Source organism: Artemia sp. Qi Xiang Cuo, chromosome 12 (assembly GCF_049724085.1).
Source record: "Artemia sp. Qi Xiang Cuo chromosome 12, ASM4972408v1, whole genome shotgun sequence".
Taxonomy (NCBI): domain Eukaryota; kingdom Metazoa; phylum Arthropoda; class Branchiopoda; order Anostraca; family Artemiidae; genus Artemia; species Artemia sp. Qi Xiang Cuo.
In genome coordinates, this window is record NC_142805.1 from 44,719,541 (window position 1) to 44,743,528 (window position 23,988).

Genomic DNA, 23,988 nt, shown 5'->3' on the forward strand with positions numbered 1-23,988 from the left:
TTTGACCCCTTCTCCCAAATTCTTATTCGACTCGTAAAAAAAGTAACAAAAATTCATTTAACAAATTTTATGGTTTATAACATTTTTTGGAAAAAAAGTTTTTTTTTTGTAAACCGCCTCCCCTCCCCCGAAAGAAATCCTGGATACTCTTTTGCCTGCAAGTCCAATTTATATTATTATGGCATCATAGTACACCTTTACAGAGAAAGGGAAGCTAAAAACAACTCATAAGATAAATAGAGGACAAACGACTCAACGAAATTCAAACAAATATGAAACTGCTTAAAATCATTTTTTTAATCATCGAATACAAAGAAAACAACAGAAAAAGAAGAAAAGAACACTATGTTTGATGAAGTATCTTATTGAATGCATTATACGAAGATTCCAGGTCAAATATCAATTGTCGAGCTTGCGAGTCGGAAAGTTGATCAGCAGCCTGCATGGCAGACAGAGTTTGGACCCAGGTATCTACTTTAGACTTTCCTTCGAAATTCCCAGGTAAAATGCTCAGTCGAGCCATAGCGTCCTGCAAAAAACAGATGATGAGGGATTTAATTGAGACTCTTATCGCCAAACTAGCGACAAAACATAGTGAGCTACATTTAAATTGGTCAATTTAGTAACAAGTCTCGTAAAATATGAAGCAACTGACTATAGAGCCTGTCAGACGGCCGAGATTAAAAAAAAAACGCAATATATATCCTTTCCATCACAAAAACCGCAATTCCACGCCCCCCCCCCCCACACACAAAAAAGTTCCTAAGACTTTTAACTGGATCCTCCAGTGGTGAGATAAAACGCGGTATATTCTCTTGTCATGATGACTTAAGCTAACCGTTGTGTACTCTCACGTGATTTGGCTAGCAGTTATGGACACGTACTAATTACAAAAAGCGATACTACAATTCAAATGTGGACTAACACACTGCAGTTTTCAAGCAATCATTATTCGATCACAACTAAAAAAAGGGTGCAATAAAAATTAAATAAGAGCAGCACATACTGTAAAAATTATACTTAAAAAAACCAACGATTTGGAAAGTTTGTATATGTTGAACCGTTGCCTAACCAAAATCCTCTTTGCAATACATACGCCCTTTAACCCCTCACCAGCGAGGCAGGACTGTTCAAATGTATCCTTGTCATAGAAAGCCAAAACTGTGTTTTTCCTTTTTTTTCTGTTACCAGATGACCAAAGTGGCTTAGGAAGCATTAGAACGATAAAAATATCAAAGCAGTATGAAAAATTTTTATTATACAGTATTAATTTTAAAGACTGTCATGGGGAATGTTTGGCTGAACCGCTACAATTTGCTTTTAAGAGTGGGTGGTGCCTAACAGGCTACAGCTCCCTATTATTTGAGAAAGATGTTGAGTTTGAATAAAAAAGATTATATTTATGAACTTACTTGCAAGGGGAGGGGGGGGGGAGTGCTTCACCTCAGAGAAAAATTGTACTACCGGAAAAAAAAGTTTCCGAGATAATAGTGTTTAAAGATTTTAAAGGCGGGTGGTTTGCTACAGAAGGACAAAATTGCGGAAGTTGTAGAAGCAAAACTACGGTACGTAGAAAAATGCCAACTATACTATTCAAAAGCTCCTGAAAAATTATGATATATGGCAGAGGATATTAAAAAAACATTTCTTATGCAGTAGGACAATTTTGCTTTAATAATAATAATAGAAATAATAATTTATTTTTGCCCTCTATCGATACAAAAGACAAAAAAAAAGAATAAACAAGACAAGAGAAACAAGATGGAACTTAAATCAGCACTAAAACACTGGACCTAACGATCTACCCATTCATACATCATAAAGGTTAAACAGAAAGTCTAATAAATTCCTACATCGGTCGTCAAATGGCAAATAAATCATATGCCTCACAGAATAAATCCTATGGCTTATAAAATATACATTAAAAAACAACGAGATGAGACATTAGAGGCTTTTTTTTGCTATTGATCACTAGTAATTTCACGGTAACGTTGACAACTCGGCAATCTTGGGGCTTACTTTTCCTTACTATATACATACATACAAAGACATACATACACGCATATACATACATACATATACATATATACATACATATCCATACATACATACATATATACCCACACATACACACAAACACATACACATGTGTTACGCTTTTTCGCTAAATTAAAACACAAATGCACTAGACGAGTAATAAAGAGAAAAGAACAAAACACGAAAAATCATCAGCTATACAACAAAGTGACAACCACCACTGACGAGAAAAACAACCAAAACATAAAAGCCTGCTCAGACCGGGGACTAAATTCTATTCCACCGTATATAGAAGATGGTTAAGCGGAAAATCTGACATTTTCTTGCAACAGTTTTCAAATCGAGCCGATAATTCTTCCATCTTCTCAGATATGTCAAAGACACGGTATTTTTTTTACAAATGTATGAGTTACGGAACCATAGAGGAATAACAATAAAGTATTTAGCAAACCGGTAAAATTGAACCCTAATTTCTTTCTTTTCTGTTAACGAAAAAAGTTTCCAAAATGGATTTAGAAAAAACACGTTCGGTGCAAACATAGAGTTGTTCTTTCCTAATGTATACTTGCCAAATTGCCCTTTAACTTTTGCTAGCAAACCATAAGTTTTGCGAAGTTTCTTTTTCAACTCATTAATAACCAGAGTGCGTGTCGCTGTTATCGATGAGCCAAAATGAGCACCTAAATACTTGAGTGAATTAGACTTAGGAAGAGTGATCGAACCTACTTTAAAGGATTCTGAACGTCTTTTCATTCTGGTTTTCTATCATAAACTCAGTTTTCGACGGTTCAATAGCAAGGCCAATAGTAGACAAACTAGCCTGAAGAGCCTCAAAAGCCCTTTCCATTGATGATAATTTATCAGCAAGAAGAAGTATGTCATCTGCATACGACAGGTGACTAATATCGATATGACTATCAATAATATAGGGTGGGATATTTCTCGTCGCAGTTCTAAGTGCATTGTTGAATATTAATGAACTTAAAACTGAGCCCTGCTTTACCCCGCGCTTTACAGGAATGGGACATGTCAAACCGTCACTAGAACGGACCCGGACTATTGAATGCTGGTACCAATTCCAAAGACACGCGCAAATAAAGCCGCTAGTTCCGCTATTTAACAGAGCAACTAAAGATTGTGAATGCAAAATTGAATCAAAAGCCTTAGCTATACAAACCGCGGATACACACATCCTGTTATTCACCCTCTTGTAACTTACCGTTATAGTCAAGAGCAGACAATGTGCATTTTGGACTCCTAAACCTTGCCTAAAACCAAATTGATGATCCCCAAAATCACACTTTTCACGCAGAAACGGGCAATTATTTTTTCAAGTAACTTGCTAAGCAAACAGCATATGGTTATAGGTCTATAAGAATTGCATAGCGCGGGGTCCTTATTCTTTATAGACACACATGTAATTAGCCCTTCAGAAAAAGTCTTAGGGACACACTGTTGGGATAAAATAATCTGAAATAACAGAGCTAAGTGTTCAAACAGCACATGTGTGAGTTAATAGCATAGAAGGTGTAAAAGTGATGTAATTTTTTTTTATTCAGCTTTGACAATTGTTTCTGCAATATTCCATGGAAATCTGTGTCAATTGGTGGTGGTTCGCAAGCATATATTGACGAGAAATGAGTGTGCCATTCAGTGTTGGTAATTTGATCTATCAGGGTTGAAGAGGAACGTGTAAGTTTAGTAACCTCTTTCCGCAAAAACTGTGGATTATCCTGTATTGACTGTGATAAATTTTCAAATTGGCATTTTTTTCCAATTTTTTACAACTTTCTAAAAATTCTGCCTCGTCCATTTAACTAAACCGAAAACTATACCTGAACTAATGAAAGAAGAGAGGAAAGAAAATAACAAAATGAAAAATTAAATAAAAAACTGTTAAAAAACGAGGATTTTGTCAGCCAGTGGCGAAATATGAAGAATAAGAAATAAGCAAATATTTCGACAAGGACCTCCGCCGAGTCGTCCTCAGTGCTAAACAAAACAAAAAAAAAAAAAAAAGAAAAAAAAAAAAAATGAAAATCAAACCTTTCTAAGTTTACCTCACAACGACAGAACAAAAACTAAATAAGAACCAGGTTGAAATCAATGAAAAAGAAATCTACCAGGATGATTGAGCAATAATCCTTTGTTTTGCTACAGCCTTAGCTGGCCTACAAACTCGTTCAATATTTGATGTGCAAATAAGTTCTCTCAAGTTATACCGGGCGAAAATATTGATTGAGTCCTTCAAAATTAAACTGTCATAAATTGGGCTTAATGAAATATCTCCAGTATTTCTATTTATTGCTAAATTTCGGTTTATGTATTTTTTTTTTTATATCAATTACCTCTTTAAAAGTTAGTGGTAGGTCATTTACAGTAGATATTAAGGTTGCCTCGTCAAAAAGAACCAGGTGGGTCGGATTTTCGAAAATATGCAGTGCCAATGCCGAATCAAAGTTGTCATTGTTATTATTCAATCTCAGGAACTTATCTATTGAAATTTTGTGTTCATGCAAACATTCACCTAGATGTTGATGGGTCCTACCAATGTAAAATTTCCCACATGAACACGGGATTCTGTAGACACAAACAAGGTCAGTTTTATCCTTTCCTGAGTTGAAAAAAATGTTCAACTTTTTGTTCAGTTTTGACAGAAACAGAGAGCTTATGTTTTTTAAAAACTTATCAAAGTACATCGCTAAGTTTTGGGATGTATGGTAAATTGATGAAAGTTTTTTTCTCAATTGCCGGGGCAACTGAATCAAGGGAGACGAGTTCCCTATTTTGTTGTTTTATCTTTTTTAGTCGACTATCTATGATATTTTCAATAAGTTTTATTGGGTAACCATTGCAGAATAGAATATCCTTGACATAGTTTAATTCAGAATTTATATGATTACGAGAACAGATTTTTAAAACTCTGTCGACTAAAGAGATTATTACCCCTCTTTTCACAGAAGGAGGGTGGTGCGAAGAGAAATGTAGATATCGATCATTATGGGCCGGCTTTCTGTATATGGAAAGTTTAAGGCTAGGAGCAGTTTTTATAATCAAAACATCCAAGAAAGGCAGCTTGCCTGAATCTTCGACTTCCATTGTGAACTGGAGATTCGAATCAGAAAAGTTCAAATGTGCCAAAAAATCTCTTAGAGAGTCTTGTCCATGTTCCCAAAGAGAAAGGATATCATCAACGAAACGAACTATAGTTCTTGTAGTTCTTCAGCTACGGGTATAGGAAGTTTCTTACCCACCATTTTAAAGCCTCTTTTGAGCACACTGAAATCTTATATAAAAATTTCCATAAATCTTGTTGACAAGTTAAAAAATCAAAGTACAGCAGAAAAAACTATTTTATCTAGTTTTAATACAGTCTCCATGTACACTTCATGCGATATCCATAAATGTGAGCAGGCCTTACAAAGAAAATTAGAGGAAAATTCAGCTTGGTCGGATTACAAAACTTCAGAAATTGATAAAATAATGACCCTTGTTCGTCTTTGAAAAAGGTCCCCTCGTATTTTAAATTCCGAAAAACATTTTTTCTTCAAACCATGGGCCTATCCATGGGCACTGTTTGTCTCCTTTTTTGGCAAATTTTTACATGGATTTCATAGAACAGTCTGCGTTGAATAGTTTCCACTTAAAACACTCTATCTGGTTGCGTTTCGTTGATGATATCCTTTCTGTTTGGGAACATGGACAAGACTCTCTAAGTGATTTTTTGGTACATTTGAACTTTTTTGATTCGATTCTCCAGTTCACAATGGAGCTCGAAGATTCAGGCAAGCTGCCTTTCTTGGATGCTTTGATTATAAAAACTGCTCCTAGCCTTGAATTTTCCATATAAAGAAAGCCGACCCATAGTGATCGATATCTACATTTCTCTTCGCATCACCCTCCTTCTATGAAAAGAGGGGTAATGATCTCTTTAGTCGACAGAGTTGTAAAAATCTGTTCTCGTATCATATAAATTCTGAATTAAACTATGTCAAGGATGATGTTGACATCCTCAAAGACATAACTGCTGGACCTTTCAATAATCATGAACAAAATAGCTTTCTTAAAATTTAGAGATTCCAGACATGTTTTGGGGAATGATAGGCTTGGGGGAGCGGCTTATTGCCCTCCGTTCACTTTTAACTCTTAAAAAGGGTACTAAAACTTCCGACTTCCAATCAAACGAGCTCCATCTGATTCAAAGTTTATACGACTATTCGTTCCATAAAAACCTTAGATGCCCCGGGCATAACTTACAACCCTTGCCCATGGACTCTCGGGGATTGTGTCCACCCTAAAGACACTATTATATGATTTTTGGACTATTGGTAACAAAATGGGTTTCTCACAATTTCAGTTGAATGCGTTTTGGGAAAAGAGGATGTCAGGGAGGGGAGCTAGTTGCTCTCCATCATGTTTAACTCTTAAAGGGAAATAGAACTCTGCATTTCAAGTAAAATGAGCTTCTTCTAAAGCTCACGCGACCACCCCTTCCATAAAACCTTATATGCAATAATTATACAATATTATACAATCTTTGAACTATTTTTGGACAAGGGCTATCTCAAAATTTTTATCGGATGTATTTGTGGAAAATACGATGTGGGGGGCGGCTGTCCCCGATCACTGTGACTCTTAAAAAGGGAACTAGAACATCTGATTTCCAATCCAATATGCCCCCTCCGGAGCTTATACGACCACCTTTTCCATAAAACCTTATATGCTCTCGGGGCATAACTTATAACCATTGCGCTGAGGACTATGGGGGGATGTCATCTTCAAAGACATAATTTCCAGACCTTTCAACTACGCTGGACAAAATGGCTATCTTAAAGTTTTGATTTGATGTGTTTTAGGAATTGATGGACATGGGGGGGGGGGGTGCTTGTTGCTCTCCAATCACGTTTTACAATTAAAAAAGGCCCTTTCAATTTCCAATCGAATGCGCCTTTTTGAAGTTTCTATGACAACAAGTAGCCATTTCAAAATTTCTATCAGATGCATTTCGGGAAAATACAAGAAGTGGGCGGGGGAGGGGGTATCCACCCTCCGATCAATTTGAATCTTAGAAAAGGTTCTAGAACTTCTGATTACCAATCCAATGAGCCCCCACCAAAGTTTATACGACTACCCTTTATATAAAAACCTTGTATGCTCCCAGGGCATAACATAAAACCCTTGCCCTGAGGGCTGTGGGGGGGGGGGGGTTGTCATCCTCAAAGACTTAATTCCCGGACCTTTAACTACGCTGAATAAAATGACTATCTCAAAATTTTGTTTGGATATATTTTGGGAAATGGTGGGTGTGGGAGGGGGTTAGTTACCCTCCAATCACTTTTGACTATTAAAAGGGGTAATAGTCCCTTCTGTTTTCAATCGAATGAACCTTTTTCGAAGTTTCTACGACAACAAATGGTCATCTCAAAATTTCTATCATGTATTTTGGGAAAATACGAGGTGTGGGGGGTATCCACCCTTCGATTACTCTGAATCATAAAAAGGGCACTAGAACTTCTGATTACCAATCCAATGAGCTCCCTCCCAGGGCATAAATTGCAACTCTTGTCTTGAGTGCTGTGGAGGGTTGTCATCCTCAAAGACATAATTTTCGGTCCTTTTAACTACGTTGAACAAAGTGGCTATCTCAAAATTTTGGTTGGATGTGTTTGGGGAAATGGTGGGCGTGGTAGGGGGGTTAGTCACCCTTCAGTCACTTTCAACTATTAAAAAGGGCACAAGCCCTTCCAATTTCCAATCGAACGAGCCCTTTTCGAAGTTTCTACGACAACTCCTTCGATACAAAGTACCCTGGTCTAAAACAAACCAAAAAATAAAAAATAAATAAATAATACATTGTGACCCCATTGCTCTTTGCTTAGGCAGCACTATTGCGCTACCTGTGATATTTTACAATACGTTTTTTTTTAATTTATAAAGGCGAAGTTAGTAAAAGCTATTTATTCAGAATTATTAGAAAAATTTGACCTGTTTCCGCTAACTAAAATGAAGCCGAATAAAAGTATAATCTGAAAAATATTGACATAAAGGCATTAATTCCGAAGTCACTACTAGAAAATCCATCTACTTAACATGTAGAATCCAAGCTTCGTTTATTTTTATTTGATTTGGGATAATCAAGAAGTTAAAAAAAAGGAAAAAAAAACCTAGGAGCCAAGAAGTTTTTTATAAGTAAAAATATGTTTTGAAATACCCTATTGTTTGGGTCGATGCACACATAACAGGTTTAGAACCTGCCTATTTTTAGTGTATTTTTCTTCCCAAAAAAGAACTGAGAACTCAAAACTTGATGTATTCAGTGCAGGCTGTCTCCTTGTTTTTCCTTTGTATAGTCTAGGGGCGCCAATCCATGAAAATTTAGAGGATTTTAATTTCAAGAAGCAATTATCCCCCTCCCCCGCCTTATTGCTGTCATTGATTTATTTAAGAAAGCTCCATGTCTTAAAGCCATCAATTAAGTTAGATTGTATTTTTTTCAGTTTAGAGGTAACACATTTTTTTTTACTGAAATCATCTCTTGCTTTTACAATAGGCCTATGTCTTTGTCAAGCTTTGAAATTGTTTTTTGCAGAAATAAAATATCGAGAATTTCCATAAGTCATGTACACAAGATTTTAACTTGGAGGGGATATGCATTTACGACCCAACTTCTTAAAATGGGAATTATATACGGAATATAGTAGATATTGCAGGGAAAATCGTAGTAATCTCAGCTTCTCAGCATTTTTGAGAGACCCCTAGCCTGAATGCTTTCTTCGCGTGTACTTGATTAACAATTAATAAGTCAACTTTTTTTTTAGTGACAAACGAGCCAAATAAGGGACTAACCAATTTGTAAAATTCTTAATTTGTCAATATTTCAATATTAAAAAATGTCTCATTTCTAGCATATCTCCTCAAGAGCCACTATTCTTAACCTTAACGCAAATTTTAATCACTTAGCTTATAAAAGGATAGGATAAAGCAGGCCTAAGCATTTCCCCCCAATTAGTTACCATTTGAATAAATAGAAACTAGAGTAACCAATTAACCTGTCTTTTAAAATTCCTAGTTCTTTTCTCAACTGTTGTGTGTATTTGTCCGTGGGATCAATTTTTATTTGATTGTAAGTATTTTTATCCATTAAAAGGGTGTTAACTTTTATTTCATAATCTGCAGAATTCATAATTAAAACTCTGTTTTCTTTTTCCGCTCTCGTAATCACTGTGTTTTTGTCTTTTTTGAAGTTTCAGAGAATTTTAATTTCATCCTTTGATTGAGTTGAAAGCGACAAAGACGGTCTATAATCATGAATACTCTTTACAATTTCACCTCTGAGTAGGACTGGATTTTCGACTTCATCATGAGAGCTAAAAATAGCAGACTCCACGCCCTTAACGATTTGTGATGTATTTAAGTGTGTTTGAGCCATTGCAAGTTTTGGTCCTTTTGAAAGAATACTTAGCTCCTTCGATGTAAAAACCTTGGAGGTAGATTTTCCAAAGGAGGGCCAGGACAAAATCTAGGAAGGAAAATCCGTGTTTGCTGAAACTGTTGAAATTCCAGTTTTGAGAAAATTTCCGATAAACGAGTTTTTGCTAAATGGAATATGTGTCGGAAAGACCTATGTGAGATTTGTAAAATTTGGTGAAAATCTTGAGGGGGCAAAATCTGATATAATAAAGATTTGAAATTTAATATTTTATTACTAAGGACGTATCTTTTGGATCTATGGTCTTTTAAGATATATGTTAAAGTTTTCGAATGTTAAAAAACATTCGAAAAAAAACACAAGAAATAGACGGAACGCACCAAAGTATTTGAACTATAGTCACAAACGAAAAATCTTTCCTAAACTTGTTCTCACATACCTAGTTCATCAGCACGCACCCTACATTAATGGCGTAACAATAACAACCTACAAAACACTTGGTGATCATGTATTTTGAATCAGCATTTTTAGGTAACATTATTTTCCTCATTCGTAATAGATGAATTCATTGCAACAAACAAGACGAATGCAAATCAATCATTTATGATTATTTTTGTCAAAAACAATCGATCACACGTTAATTGAAGGTATGTAATTGGGAAACAGTTAACGTTAACCAACGTTGCAAAGCAGAGGAATGAAAAGTACTAAAAATTGATATTGGCGAAGTTTGTATGTAATCTTTCTAGATTCAATTGTATTGAAATCAATCTTATTATTTTGCCAAGTCAATGAAATATAACAGTTCAATCAGTAAAAAAAAAAGATAAAAAAGTATAAGCTTCTATCAATAAAACCTACCAAGTGTCAGTGGCACAAATTCACTAAAATACAAAATGGTAGGGGGAGAATATTTTCCTTTTTTGACGAAAATAAAAAGAAGGTTGTATTTTTCAAACCCCAGGGGCCCCCCTCCATTCAGGGTCCCCGTAAGAGCAGAGTTTGGAAGATAATAATCAAATTATGAGTTAATCATAATACCTTTATTTTAAAAACAAGACAAATCTAACAACACCCAAAATAAAAATGTCATTTTTTTGATAATAAAATATATAAATAGAACTCCTATAATTATATATTTTTGTAGATATTATCATATATACAAAGCTCAGTTTTTCAGTAAAAATTGGTTACTCTACTTTCTATTTATTCAAATGGTAACTAGTTTGGGGGAAATGCTTAGGCCTGCTTTATCCTTTCCTTTTATAAGCTAAGTGATTAAAATTTGGGTTAAGGTTAAGAATAGTGGCTCTTGAGGAGATATGCTAGAAATGAGACATTATTGAATATTGAAATATTGAGAAATTGACAAATATTGACAAATTAAGACATTTTACAAATTGGTTACTCTCTTATTTGGCTCGTTTGTCACTAAAAAACAGTTGACTTGTGAATTGTTAATCAAGTACACGCGAAGAAAACATTCAGGCTAGGGGTCTCCCAAAAATGCTGAGAATACTACGATTTTCCCTGCAATATCTACGATGTTCCGTATACAATTCCCATTTTAAGAAGTTGGGTCGTAAATGCATACCCCCTCCAAGTTAAAATCTTGTGTATATGACTTATGGAAATTCTCGATATTTTTTTATACAAAAAACAATTTCAAAGCTTGACAAAGACATATTGTAAAAGCAAGAGACGATTTCAGTAAAAAAATGTGTTACCTCTAAACTGAAAGAATATAATCTAACTTAATTGATGGCTTTAAGACATGGAGCTTTCTTAAAGAAATCAATGACAGCAATAAGGCGGGGGAGGGGGATAATTGCTTCTTAAAATTAAAATCCTCTAAATTTTCATGGATTGGCGCCCCTAAACTATACAAAGGAAAAACAAGGAGACAGCCTGCACTGAATACATCAAGTTTTGAGTTCTCAGTTCTTTTATTTGGAAAAAAAACACTAAAAATAGGCAGGTTCTAAACCTGCTATGTATGCATCGACCCAAACAATAGGGTGTTTCAAAAAAAAATTTCACTTATAAAAACGGCTTGGCTCCTATTTTTTTTTTCCTTTTTTTTAACTTCTTGATTATCCCAAATCAAATAAAAATAAACGAAGCTTGGATTCTACATGTTTAGTAAATGGATTTTCTGGTAGTGACTTCGGAATTAATGCCTTTATTTCAATATTTTTCAGATTATACTGTTATTCGGCTTCATTTTAGTTAGCGGAAACAGGTCAAATTTTTCTAATAATTCTGAATACATAGCTTTTACTAACTTCGCCTTTATAAATTGAAAAAAAATGTATTGGAAAATATCATAGGCAGGGCAATAGCGCTGCCTATGATATTTATTTATTTTTTATTTTTTAGTCTGTTTTAGACCAGGGCACTTTGTATCGAAGGAGTTGTCGTAGAAACTTCGAAAAGGGCTCATTCGATTGGAAATCGAAAGGGCTAGTGCCCTTTTTAATAGTTGAAAGTGACTGAAGGGCAACCAACCCCCTCCCACGCCCACCATTTCCCCAAACATACCCAACCGAAATTTTGAGATAGCCATTTTGTTCAACGTAGGTGAAAGGACCGATAATTATCTCTTTGAAGATGACAACCCCCCATAGCCCTCAAGACAAGGGTTGCAATTTATGCCCTGAGAGGGAGCTCATTGGATTGGTAATCAGAAGTTCTAGTGCCCTTTTTATCATTCAAAGTGATCGAAGGGTGGATACCCCCTACACCTCGTATTTTCCCAAAATACATGATAGAAATTTTGAGATGACCCTTGGTTGCCGTAGAAACTTCGAAAAGGCTCATTCGATTGGAAACTGAAGGGACTATTACCCCTTTTAATAGTCGAAAGTGATTGGAGGGTAACTAATCCCCTCCCACGCCCACCTATGCCATGGGGGCATATAAAGTTTTTATAGGAAGGACAGTTGTATAAACTTTGGAGGGGGCTCATTGGATTGGTAATCAGAAGTTCTAGAACTTTTTAAGATTCAAATTGATCGAAGGGTGGATACCCCCCCCCCATCCACTTCTTGTATTTTCCCAAAATGCATCTGATAGAAATTTTGAAATGACTACTTGTTGTCGTAGAAACTTCAAAAAAGGCGCATTCGATCGGAAATTGAAAGGGCCTTTTGTAATAGTCAAAAGTGGTTGGAGATCAACAATACCCCTCCCCCCGTCCATCAATTCCTATAACACATCAAATCAAAATTTTGAGTTAGCTATTTTGTTCAGTGTAGCTGAAAGGTCTGGAAATTATGTCTTTGAAGATGACAGCTCCCCCCATAGTCCTCAGCGCAATGGTTGTAAGTTATGCCCCAAGAGTATATAAGGTTCTTATGAAAAAGGTGGTCGTATAAGCTCCTGAGGGGGCTCATTTAATTGGAAATCAGATGTTCTAGTTCCCTTTTTAAGAGTCACAGTGATCGGGGACAGCCGCCCCCCCCCACGCCGTATTTTCCACAAATACATCCGATAAAAATTTTGAGATAGCTTTTGTGCAAAAATAGTCCAAAGATTGTATAGTAAGGTCTTTGGGGTGGACAGAATCCCCCAGAGTCTGGGGGTGAGAGTTGTAAGTTATGTCTCAGGAGCATATAAGATTTTATGGAAGGGGTGGTCGTGTGAGCTTTAGAAGAGGCTCATTTGACTTGAAATTCAGAGTTCTAGTTCCCTTTAAGAGTCAAACATTATGGAAAGCAACTAGTTCCCCCTCCGTGACATCCTCTTTTCCCAAAACGCATTCAATTGAAATTGTGAGAAAGCCATTTTGTTACCAATAGCTAAAAATAATATAAACGCCTCTTAAATGTGTATAAAATCCCCCCCAGACTAGGGGCAAGGATCGTAAGTTGTAACCAGGGCCTACAAGGTTTTTATGGAACGGTAGTCGTATAAGCTTTCAACCAGACGGAGCTCATTTGATTGAAAGTCGGAAGTTTTAGTACCCTTTTTAAGAGTCAAAAGTGAACAGAGGGCAATCAGTCCCCCCCTCCAAGCCTATCATTCCCCAAAACATGTCTGGAATTTCGAAATTTTAAGAAAGCTATTTTGTTCAGGATTATTGAAAGGTCCAGCAATTATGTTTTTGAGGATGTCAACATCCCAACAGTCCTCAGGACAAAGGCTGTAAGTTAGGCAATTCCTTCATTGTTTACACATAGCATATGTTTCTGAGAAAGGTTTGAAATAAATCATAACACGTTATAATATTACAGAACAAAAGAAGGCAGCGGAGTAAATAATCAACAAAAGAAAAAAAAGAGAACACTTCACACAACACGTTAAACACACAAAATTTAAGCAAAATCCTACATAAGCCGTGTCAGCGGAGAGAAATACAGGTGTGTCAAGGTAATGGCACAAGCACGGCTTTCAATTTCTTGGCATTTTGCGGTAGGATCAATAATCCCGAACCTTCGGCATAATGAGGTATTGGACGTCCAGGGCACGATTCCTAATAGATATTTTGCAAGCTTGAAGTATTTAGTACGAAGTTGTCGTTTTCTGGACTGTGTAAGTAGATCAAATAAAGGGGAAATGTAAAGAAAATGCGGTGTTACCATTGTTTGCATTAAAACGTCTCACCAGAATCCTTTTGTTTACAGTATTTTTCAGAGCTACCACTTTTGCATATCTGGTGCGCATGCCTCGATATGCCGAGGACGAAACCAGGCCGCGCAGCATTCTAATGTCAGATCCGTACTAGGTTCCGAGATACTTAATTGTCTCTGATCGAGCGACAGCAGGGCCATCGCAAACCGAAAGAAGAGTTCTCGTGGCATCTGGACCGTTAAATACTACAAATTCTGTCTTATAGATATTAACACGGAGACCAATATCTTTGTAAAGGTTAACAAGCAGCTCAAGATTTTCTTTTAAAAGCGACAGTGAAGAACTTAGTAGTAGGAGGTCATCCACATACGATATGAAACTCAAATCTACACCATCAAGAAAGTAGCTACCATGGATATGCTTCGTAGCGCTTTAAATTGCCGCATTAAATAAAACTGGGCTAATTGCTGATCCTTGCCTGACTCCTTTCTTGAGGTGTATTTCTTCTGTAAGAATAGGTACAGAACTTCTCCCACGTTCCATTATACCAGTACAAACACGAATAACGCTATTATTATGCCAAAAATGCAGGACCTTAACTATGCTAGGATCAACCCCATTCTCCAGAATAGCCAGAATAAACTGTGGGTGCAAAAACTGAATCAATGCTGCAGCTATATCAACACTACACATGTTGAGAGTTGTCTCTGACTCGGTTATTCGTTTGAAAATCTTTTTCATTAATCTATGCGCCGTTGCACAACCATGACAAGCCTTAAAACCGAACTGCTTAAAACCCATAACACAAGACCGGACTGGATGCGGCAGCAGAATTCTTTCGAAAACTTTAGCAAGAACCGAAGAAACTGATATGGGGCGAAACAAGGAATATATACTTTTGTCATCCCTTTTTTCTGTACATTAGTTGTTTTTCCACAACAAAAATTCTGCGGGACCATACCATATCAGTGTTCAGACACATCAAAAAAAAAAATGCAGTCAACTCAAAAAGAATCTTCGAACCTAACTTAAGGTGCTCACTTTTAATTTTATCAAGTCCCATTGCTTTTCCTTTTTTCAAATTCATAACAACAGCTATAATTTGACCAGCACTCACATTGATTGAACTACGGTGATTACGGAAAACCTGGTGAGGCTTGAAGTCCTTTTTCATATTCCGTATTCAAAGTTAGGTTCATGAATTCATACACACTCCGGTAGTGATTTTCCCACTCCTCCCTGGATATTCTCACGTCACCATCAGTACTTCGTTTCTGTGACTTTAACAGTCGCCACAGCTTTTCAGGTGAATCTGACAGAGTTTTGATAACATTTCCACATTTAGCACTTGCAGCTCATTAACTATTTGACTATATTGCTTTTTAGACTCGCGAAATAGCCGGAAAAGCGTCCCAGATCTTGGTCGACCTTCCGAATTCTATTCCCGATAGCACTGTTTGGCACGATTTTTTGCTGCTTTTACTTGTGGGTTTGACCATCCCGGCTTTCGCGTGCCAAGACGAACTCTAGAAACAGGTACAGCGTAATTCTGTGCTACTTTCATACTATTAATTAATTCCTCAGTAAATATATTAAGCCCAGTTCGGTCTTCACAACAACCGTGCTCAAGTAGCTGAAACGGGATCTTAATTTTTGAAAGCACAGAATCTAGAACCGTTCTATATAGCACAGGATCAGCTTTACCCCAATCATCAAGAGTGTGCCATTGCGACTTTCTAGCCCATTTGGGGGAAGCCCTACTTATTCGGACACTAAGGCCAAGATGGTCACTGTAAACGCATTCACTATCAACTTTACTCAGTCTATCGCAGGCCGTAAAATTGCAGAAAAATGGTCTATATTACAAGTTATACCGGAGGTATTATGGACGAACGCAAAACTATTATCTTTCGGTACATGTTACATGCCTGTTGGCAAACAGGCAAATAGTGCAGTGAGTTGTCACATGAGCAATTGGAACAAACAGATTTTACCAGCTGAGCTCTTCGGAAGAGCTCAGCTGGTTGACCTTTGGGCGGGCCTGGACGCGCAATTAGTCGAGAGCTAAATGCCTCCCTTATTGAATCATGTGATTACTTCTTAGCAGTTAAAGCTGAAGCAGCTCCGATAAACAACATTGTGACTGTTTACTTACCGATGAACTATGGAAACCAGGCTTCAGAAATAAAGTTCAATGACACCTGCCCTCGCCTTGGCCGACTACTAGCTTGGGTGTGCAATGAAAGAGCGGTAATCTGCGATAATCTCAACATGTGTAGTGTTGATATAGCTGCAGCATTGATTCAGTTTGAATTGAAGTTATCAAGTATTTTGCAATAGGTTGCATCAAGACATGGCTAATTGTAGACAGACAAAAGCCAAGACAGATAGTCCAAGTAATTGAGAGGCAAATGTTTAAATGGCTGGGGCACGGATAAATGGCAGGAGTATGCATGACTCTCTTATTGGACACATACTTGTTTGTTAGTTTTTGGAAAGGCATGCCAGCCTAGAGTCTCAGGCATGCTGACCGAGAATTTGAAATTGACATAAGACCGTTAGATTGCCTGTAATGAGAGGCAAACAAGGTACGTCCTCCTATGGTCTTAAGCGGATTGACCAAAAATTTAGAATTGATATATCACCAATAATTTGCTTAAAATTGCAGGCAAAAAATCGTTTAAAGCCATCTTTATCTTTCAAATAGTACCTATTCGTTGTCTAAGCTCAGCCCCACATTCTGAAAAAATTTGAATTTTTCACAGATTTTTCAAATTTCTGGGTCACTTGCCCAAGACTCTGTGCGGGTGGGCGCCCCCAATAACTAAGTATATTAACTTGGAAAGTTCAGGAAATAATAAGGAAGATGATAAAAAAGGTAATATTTGCATGCTACCAATATTACTACAACTATTACCACTACTACTATCACACTACTCCATTTACAGTACTGAAGGGAAATTTGAACTGTATCCAAAGATACCTTTTGTGTTCGTAATTTAAAAAGAATGTATCTCAAATGTCGACTTGAGCATTAAATTGGTATTTTCAGTGTATGCCTATAGAGGAAGATCAACTGACAAAAACGCAACTTATGCTAACTACTGCTAATACTACTGTTACTGCTACATTTACTACAACTATTACTACTTCTCTTGCAACTACTTCTAGGGCTTAGAGCATTGAGACGGAAAAATGACATCAGTAATGTCATAGCAACGGCTAGTTGTATTAAGTTGAAACTTCCAGGACTTGACGAGAGGGATTTTCTACTGACCAAAAGGCAATGGGTTAATACTACTGCTTGTTAGCAGTACCACCGCTATTCAATACTACGTCACAGTAGTAGTATCGATATTACTAGTAATATCGATACTACTACTGTGACTACTATTACAACTATGCCTAAGGGTATGAGGGTGAAATTTCAAGAAATTTAACCTCTGTGTACAGGTTGTCAAAAGGGTGTAACAGCAATATCTTAGGAAAAGTTTGGTGTATAAAATTGAAAGTAACAGGTCTTGCCGTGCGGGGTGTTGAACTAACCAAAAGAAAACATTTGCATATTAACGCTACTGCTTCTACTCATACTACTGCTATTGTTACTATTATTACTACTTCTATTGCTACTACTGCCACTAAAGCATAGGCTACTACAATTAATTCTACTGCTACTATTACTACTACTACTACTCCTATTAAAACTAAGTGATACTAAGGCGAAAAATTTGGGATATGTAAAAACTGTATGGAGCTAATTCGAAACACAGGTTTTCAAGCGGACGCATCAGAAATGCTGCAGGAATGGTTGATGGTATGTATTAAGCTGAAACTTTCATCGTGTGTTGAAAGGGATGTTAAAGAAACGGAAGGTACTATGCGCATACTGCTACTAATGCTGCTACAACTATTGCTACTCCACAAGTTAAGAGTATTAAGGTGAAGTTTCTAAGGAATATTTCTATGGATGTTGAACTAAATCAAAATAAACTATAAGCATGTGGACTTTCAAAAAGGGGACAAAGCAATATCTGAATAACAACTTATATTATTAATTTAGGCCTTTAAGGGTAAGTTGTGGGGGATTTTGTACTAGCCAGAAGGCACTATATGTGTATTTCTAATACTACCACTACAGTTCCTGTAAGTAATGACTCTAAGGGTATTAAGACGAAACTTTTAGGCTATACGAAAAATGTGGTTCAATACCGCTCTCTAGGGCTATAATGAAAGAAAAGTTGAGGCGGTTAGGGCAAGTTTTGCGAATGAAAGATGACAGATTGCCGAAGATTGTTCTTTTCGGCCAACCATCTAGGGCTAAACAAAAAGCAGGCAGTCCCCGTCTGGGGTGGGAGGACGTCATAAAGAAATATTTAAAGGAAAGGGGAACTTTGTGGGCGGGTGTAAAAAGGGAGGCTTTGAATAGATTGGGGTGGAGGAGGATCGTGCGTAGCTGTGTTGGCCTCAGGCGGCTTGGTGATGCGGTGAGTTGTTAGTAGTAGTAGTAGTTTAGGGAACGTTTGGAAGTTTTAATTAATCAATAAACTGTATGCATGGAAGTTTTCAAAAGGGAATATAAGCAATATCACAGGCAGCACCACTCTCTAATAACTAGAAACATCATTGAAACTTTTAAAAGAGCTCTTTCGATTCAAAATTGAAAGTTCTGGTGCCCTTTTTAAGAGTAAAAAGAGATTGGAGAGCAAGCAGTCCTTCTCTCAATCCCATTCATTTTCCAAACGCGTCCAGTCACAATTTTAAGACAGCCATTTTGTTTAGCATAGTTGAACGGTCCAGCAACTGTGTCTTTAGGGCTGTTAGGCATTTCAACCCCCTCCCCCACAGTTATGCATTTGGCCCATTATGCGTTAAAATAAATCAAACGGCATTGTGTTTACGGTTGCCAATAAGGCACCTCAGCAATATATCGAGAACGACTGGGGATATTAAGTTGAAACTTTTGTGGATACTACTATTACTACTTCTGCTTTTACAATTCAAATGAATAGAAAGAGTGGAAGTGTCTCCGGGTTGTCAAAGAGCAAAGATAGTATATTTTGGGAATGATATTAAGTTTCATTTTTCTGGCCAACTTCAGAAGCTATAAAATTAAGTTAAAAATATTGTTTATGTCAGGATTAAGAATGGTCGAAAAAGTTTCTCCAGTATACAAAAAGCGACCCGTACTATGGATTATTACAGAAAAAAACTGAAAAGGCTTAAAATATTATTTTTTCCATGAAAAAGACCATGTCAATAAAACACGAAAATAAATTACTTTGAAAAACGTTTTCCACTAAACAAGTTTTTAAAAGAAAATTAAAGAACTCCATTAAGCCAAGAATGAGCAGAAATAAAGTCAAATAACCTACGAAGCGTAAAACTATCACAAGTCACTATCAATAAATAAGTGAAAGTGGAGAGCATAAATTGTCAAAGAAAAGTATTTTTGACGTCTTGCTATTCAGATTACCTGTAAATCTTTCAAATCCGGAAGTAATTCATCTGTTGCTTTTTGATCTAGTCTCAGCCGATCCATTACAGTAATAAACAACGATACGATATCAGCAATACATTTGGACGTATTTCCCTTGTCATCCTTAATTGTGATTGGCCGATCTTCTCGTATCCTCTCTAAGGCAAGTGGACAATCCAACTGCAATTAAAGGTTAATACAGTTAAAACATTTTTTATTGGAGGTGCAAACATGTATATGTTTGGAGGTACAAAAATAAAAAAAAAAAAAAAAAAAAAAAAAAAAAAAAAAAAAAACCAGTGGTATGCCCTTTTTTTAGTGAGCGACCTGCCTAGATTTGAATAATTTTTTATTACAATCCAGAGATACTGAAAATGCAAAAACAGACATAACCATCATGGTTCTTTCGATTACAGAGGACAAAAAAACAATTTTTCCGGGAATTAAAGTTAAGTTTAAGTTTGTTTATTAATAAAATACAACTAAACAATACACACACATATATATATATATATATATATATATATATATATATATATATATATATATATATATATATATATATTTATATATATATTCCTTTTCCAGCGGAATCTTCGGGCCTGCCCATGATAGTGCCAAAAGAAGTTGTCCTAGGGGAGTGCCAGGAATAAAATTTTCCACGAGATTAAGTATAAACATGAACTAACTAGACAAACAGTACTGACAGGGCAAATAACTACATACATCATTCCTCGCTGAGCTACTACTGGAGTCACTGTAATAAAAAACAAACAAAAAAAATATAACAGTCCACTATACATCTCCACACACCTTAAACATACACTGAAAAGAAAATGACTCAGGTATTAATAAAACTCATAATTGGAGTACATTCTCCCCTAACTTTATTTATAAATTCTTCAAACCTTCTCCTTTTATTAATTTTTTTATCATTACTGTTCCATGATTTTATTCCTCGATAAATAAAGGAGAACTTAGACCGTACAGTGATGGCGATTGTAGCTGAAAGTTCATTCCTCATGTGAGTACCTTAACTGTGGCAATCAGACCTAACCTGAAGCAATTCTGAGAAGCAAAAAGTTAGATTATCTTTATTGTATGCAAGAATAACAAGTAGGTAATACAAATCCCGTAAGCCAGCAGCCGGTAAAAATTTTAGCCTCCCCAACTCAAATCTCACAGAATCACTTGAAGATTCACTGCAAAGTAAACAGATCGAATTATTTCGGAACCGTCGAATTGGATTCACGAGTGACGGAAACGTTACAAACCATACAGGGTTTGTTCGGAAAGTAAAAGGACCGAGTCGATTTAAAAATATTGATTGAGCCAATCGTTACAATTCTTTAAAAACTTTCAAAATAGGCTCCTTCTGCGTCAATTCAGCGCTGCCAGCGCGATTTCGAAGCATTGAAGGCGTCATGGTATGCATTCTCCAGAATAGCCTTGAGAACCACGGTGCATGTTGCTTTGGATCCCCTCTGTCACCTCAAAATACTTGCCTTTCATCGGAATTTTCAGGCGAGGAAAAAGTCCGGGGGGCCATATCTCGGCGGTAGGGTGGCTGTGGAAGCGATGGGATGCCAGCCTTGGTCAGGTAGCTGGTCACGAAAAAAGCTGCGTGAGCCAAGGCGTTGTCGTAGTGCAACTTCCAGTCGGCTGCGATGTCTTGTCGGACCCGCTTGACCGTTTGTACCAGGAGTAAAAGGCGATATATTTGAAATAAAAGATTCTTTCCTTCTAAAGATGATTCGGGCAGAAATAAAACGTCCCCTAATTGAGTTCATATACCGCTTCCAAGAGTCTAAAATTTTAATCAGCAAAAAGATTAATTGCATTCTAGCTTCAGTCAAACAACGAAGCTAGTCGTTCGAATTTCGCTAAGATAATTAGTAGCATAAAAAAATGCTACGTACGATATTTCTAAGGAAGTTTAAACGGCAAAAAAACTGTGTGAACGCCTGAATCATCTGAAATATCTTAAAGAGATTATTGGACGAGGATTCGCGTCCTTGGGGCACGTGAGCCAATGGCGAGAAGTCCTTACAGCGCAGGACGAAAGAACTGCGTTTGGTAGTGGGGTAGATGTGTTTTTAATTTGAATCGTAAGTCTGACTTGAGAAGATCCATTGAGATAGAAGTTTTAACTCTTTCATCTCGGCCACCATTATTGTCATTGAAGTGACCCGTTGCTGTGCAACTAAGCATGTAAGTTCAATAAATCTATTGTCTTTTTATCTGTGTTTATTTCATTTATATGTCTGCGTTTAGTCTAATAATAGGTAATTAGTTCGTAAGTCTCCAAGGTAAATGCTCCCAAAGGAATCTGATTGCAGATAGCCCGAGAAGAAGAGGCCACGTTTTTCATCCCTACAAACACCAAAAGTCGTTATCGCCACAGCTTAGAAAAAGCTTCTAACCCCTGCTAGCCATTAAGAATTCGTATCTCTTAAGTCAGATCTAATTGTGCCATGGAAACAAAGCTCTGAGCCGACAGAATCTATAGTTCAATGATTCTTAATTACTATTAAAACACTACATAACAAATGGCGCGAGTCGGAAATTGGAGAAAAACTTGCGAACTAGTTAGGCTATGAAACTTTGTAATTTAAATTTAATTATTGGGAAAGATACAGACATATAAGAAAAGTGATTAGGCCTATTACCGCTAAGCTACGACAGGAAAACCCTTATATCTCATAGGAGATAATAGTATCCCCCAAAATTTGTTGAGTAAAAATAAACTTCTTTTCAATTGATTCAAAAAAAATGGAAGAACTCAATGAGTTATTAATAGTGATAAAGTTAGTCGCGAAAAATATAGAGATTGCAAAATCTATACCAGAGTACAATGGTCAGTCAGATATTGACAAATTTAATATCCAACTGACCCAGTTTGTACAACAAACAAAAACGGATGCTGGAGCATTAAAAGACATGCTCCTACTACGATTAAGAGGCCAGGCCTTAACCTTTCTAAAACAGGTCGAAAATACCATAGGAAATAACGCCAACTTGCCAACAAATACGGTTGATGACTTGTTAAAAGCATTCAAAGAGAGATTTATAGAAACCAGTTCAATAAATAAATTAAAACAGGGAGTAGTGAACTTTGATTTTTCACAAAATATTAGTGACAACCTCGATAAGATCCGCATTTACGGAGAATAAAAATACGGACGTGGTCCGGGCCACCTGTACGAAAAAATCATGTTAGATTCCTGCTTTCATGTGCTACCCCCAAAACCCTCTCGAGTAGTAATATCCCAGAATATTCAGACGTTGAATCTTGCAGTCCAGGAGGTAGAGCGACTAAAGCGACTAATCGAAGTTGATAAAATGGTTGTTAATCATAGTAATGCAAAAATAAATAGCCTAGGCGACTCAAACGCGAACCTAATCTTCAAGGGCGATCAGGCATCCCCCAATTTCTTTTCAAGGAATAACTCCCCAGTAGCACAAAGAAACAAAACACCAGAACCCGCTAGGCAGAAAACAGTACGTTTTCAGCACATTAACCCCACAACAATAAGGTACCATAACTGCACTCGTGTTGGCCACATAGCGAAACAGTGCCCCTATGTCCCCAACCCAATACAAGGAAATGCTGTCGATAATATGCAAATTTATAGCAACTATGTGTTCAGAAGAACAGATTTTAGCACTAGTTGAACACGAGGCCATATCGAAGGGGGATTGTGCCAACCAGTACCATATGACTCGTACCATCCAAATCCATATAACCCTCCCCCCAACAGGTCCATTAGTTATCGGTTTGAAAACCCAAATACTCGCCAAGGCCAATATATTGCGAGAATGCAATATAGAAATCATGAAAATTTGCCGAAGAGAAATGAAAATTTTACAAGCCAACGGCACTGGCAGTCAGTGCCAGCAAACGGCACTGACACGACACATCCACATTACCATAATAATACATGGCGAAGACAGGCAGACGTAAATCATTTAAATATGCCTACGGAACCTAATACGTCTGAATATCTATTATAGGCACCGACAAATGAAATAAATTCTCAGGGAAACGCTTCAGGCCCCTCAGAAACATAAGTTGGACCCAGAGGGTGCCAGGAATATTTAATAGGTCCTAGACAATATTAGTGCCTTCTTCTAGTGATATTATTAACAAGTTACCTATATTTAATGATTTTTGTGTAGAAAATGTTTATTCTAAGGTTTTGATTGACTCAGGTGCAAATATTGGTATCATAAACTCTTGCGTATTCAATATGTTGCCTCTTCACATTAAACGACAGAGGAACCCTAATAATCCCAATTTAACAAGCGTGACAGGTCATAAATCAAATGCAAAAGGGTAAATTTGCCTAAACTTAAAAAGAGACAATAGAACGTTCGTGACAAATTTTATTATATGTGATAATTTCTCATATGAAGCTATTATAGGGGCAAATTTTCTAAGGTCTAATAGAATACTACTAGACGTAGCCAACGA

At 36.8% G+C, this 23,988-nt stretch overlaps 1 protein-coding gene across 1 annotated transcript in view; it reads right to left on the reverse strand.

Annotated features, from left to right (window-relative positions):
• Positions 1-259: 259 nt before the first annotated feature.
• Positions 260-23,988, reverse strand: part of LOC148946169 (vacuolar protein sorting-associated protein 28 homolog) — a 36,831-nt gene continuing 13,102 nt past the window's right edge. Inside the window, exons 2-3 of the mRNA XM_089097623.1 lie at positions 19,512-19,694; positions 260-529 (exon numbers count right to left, since the gene is read on the reverse strand). Of these exons, the coding sequence (XP_088953749.1) occupies positions 344-529; positions 19,512-19,694 (369 nt within the window). The 3' untranslated portion in view covers positions 260-343. The remainder of the gene's footprint in view (positions 530-19,511; positions 19,695-23,988) is intronic.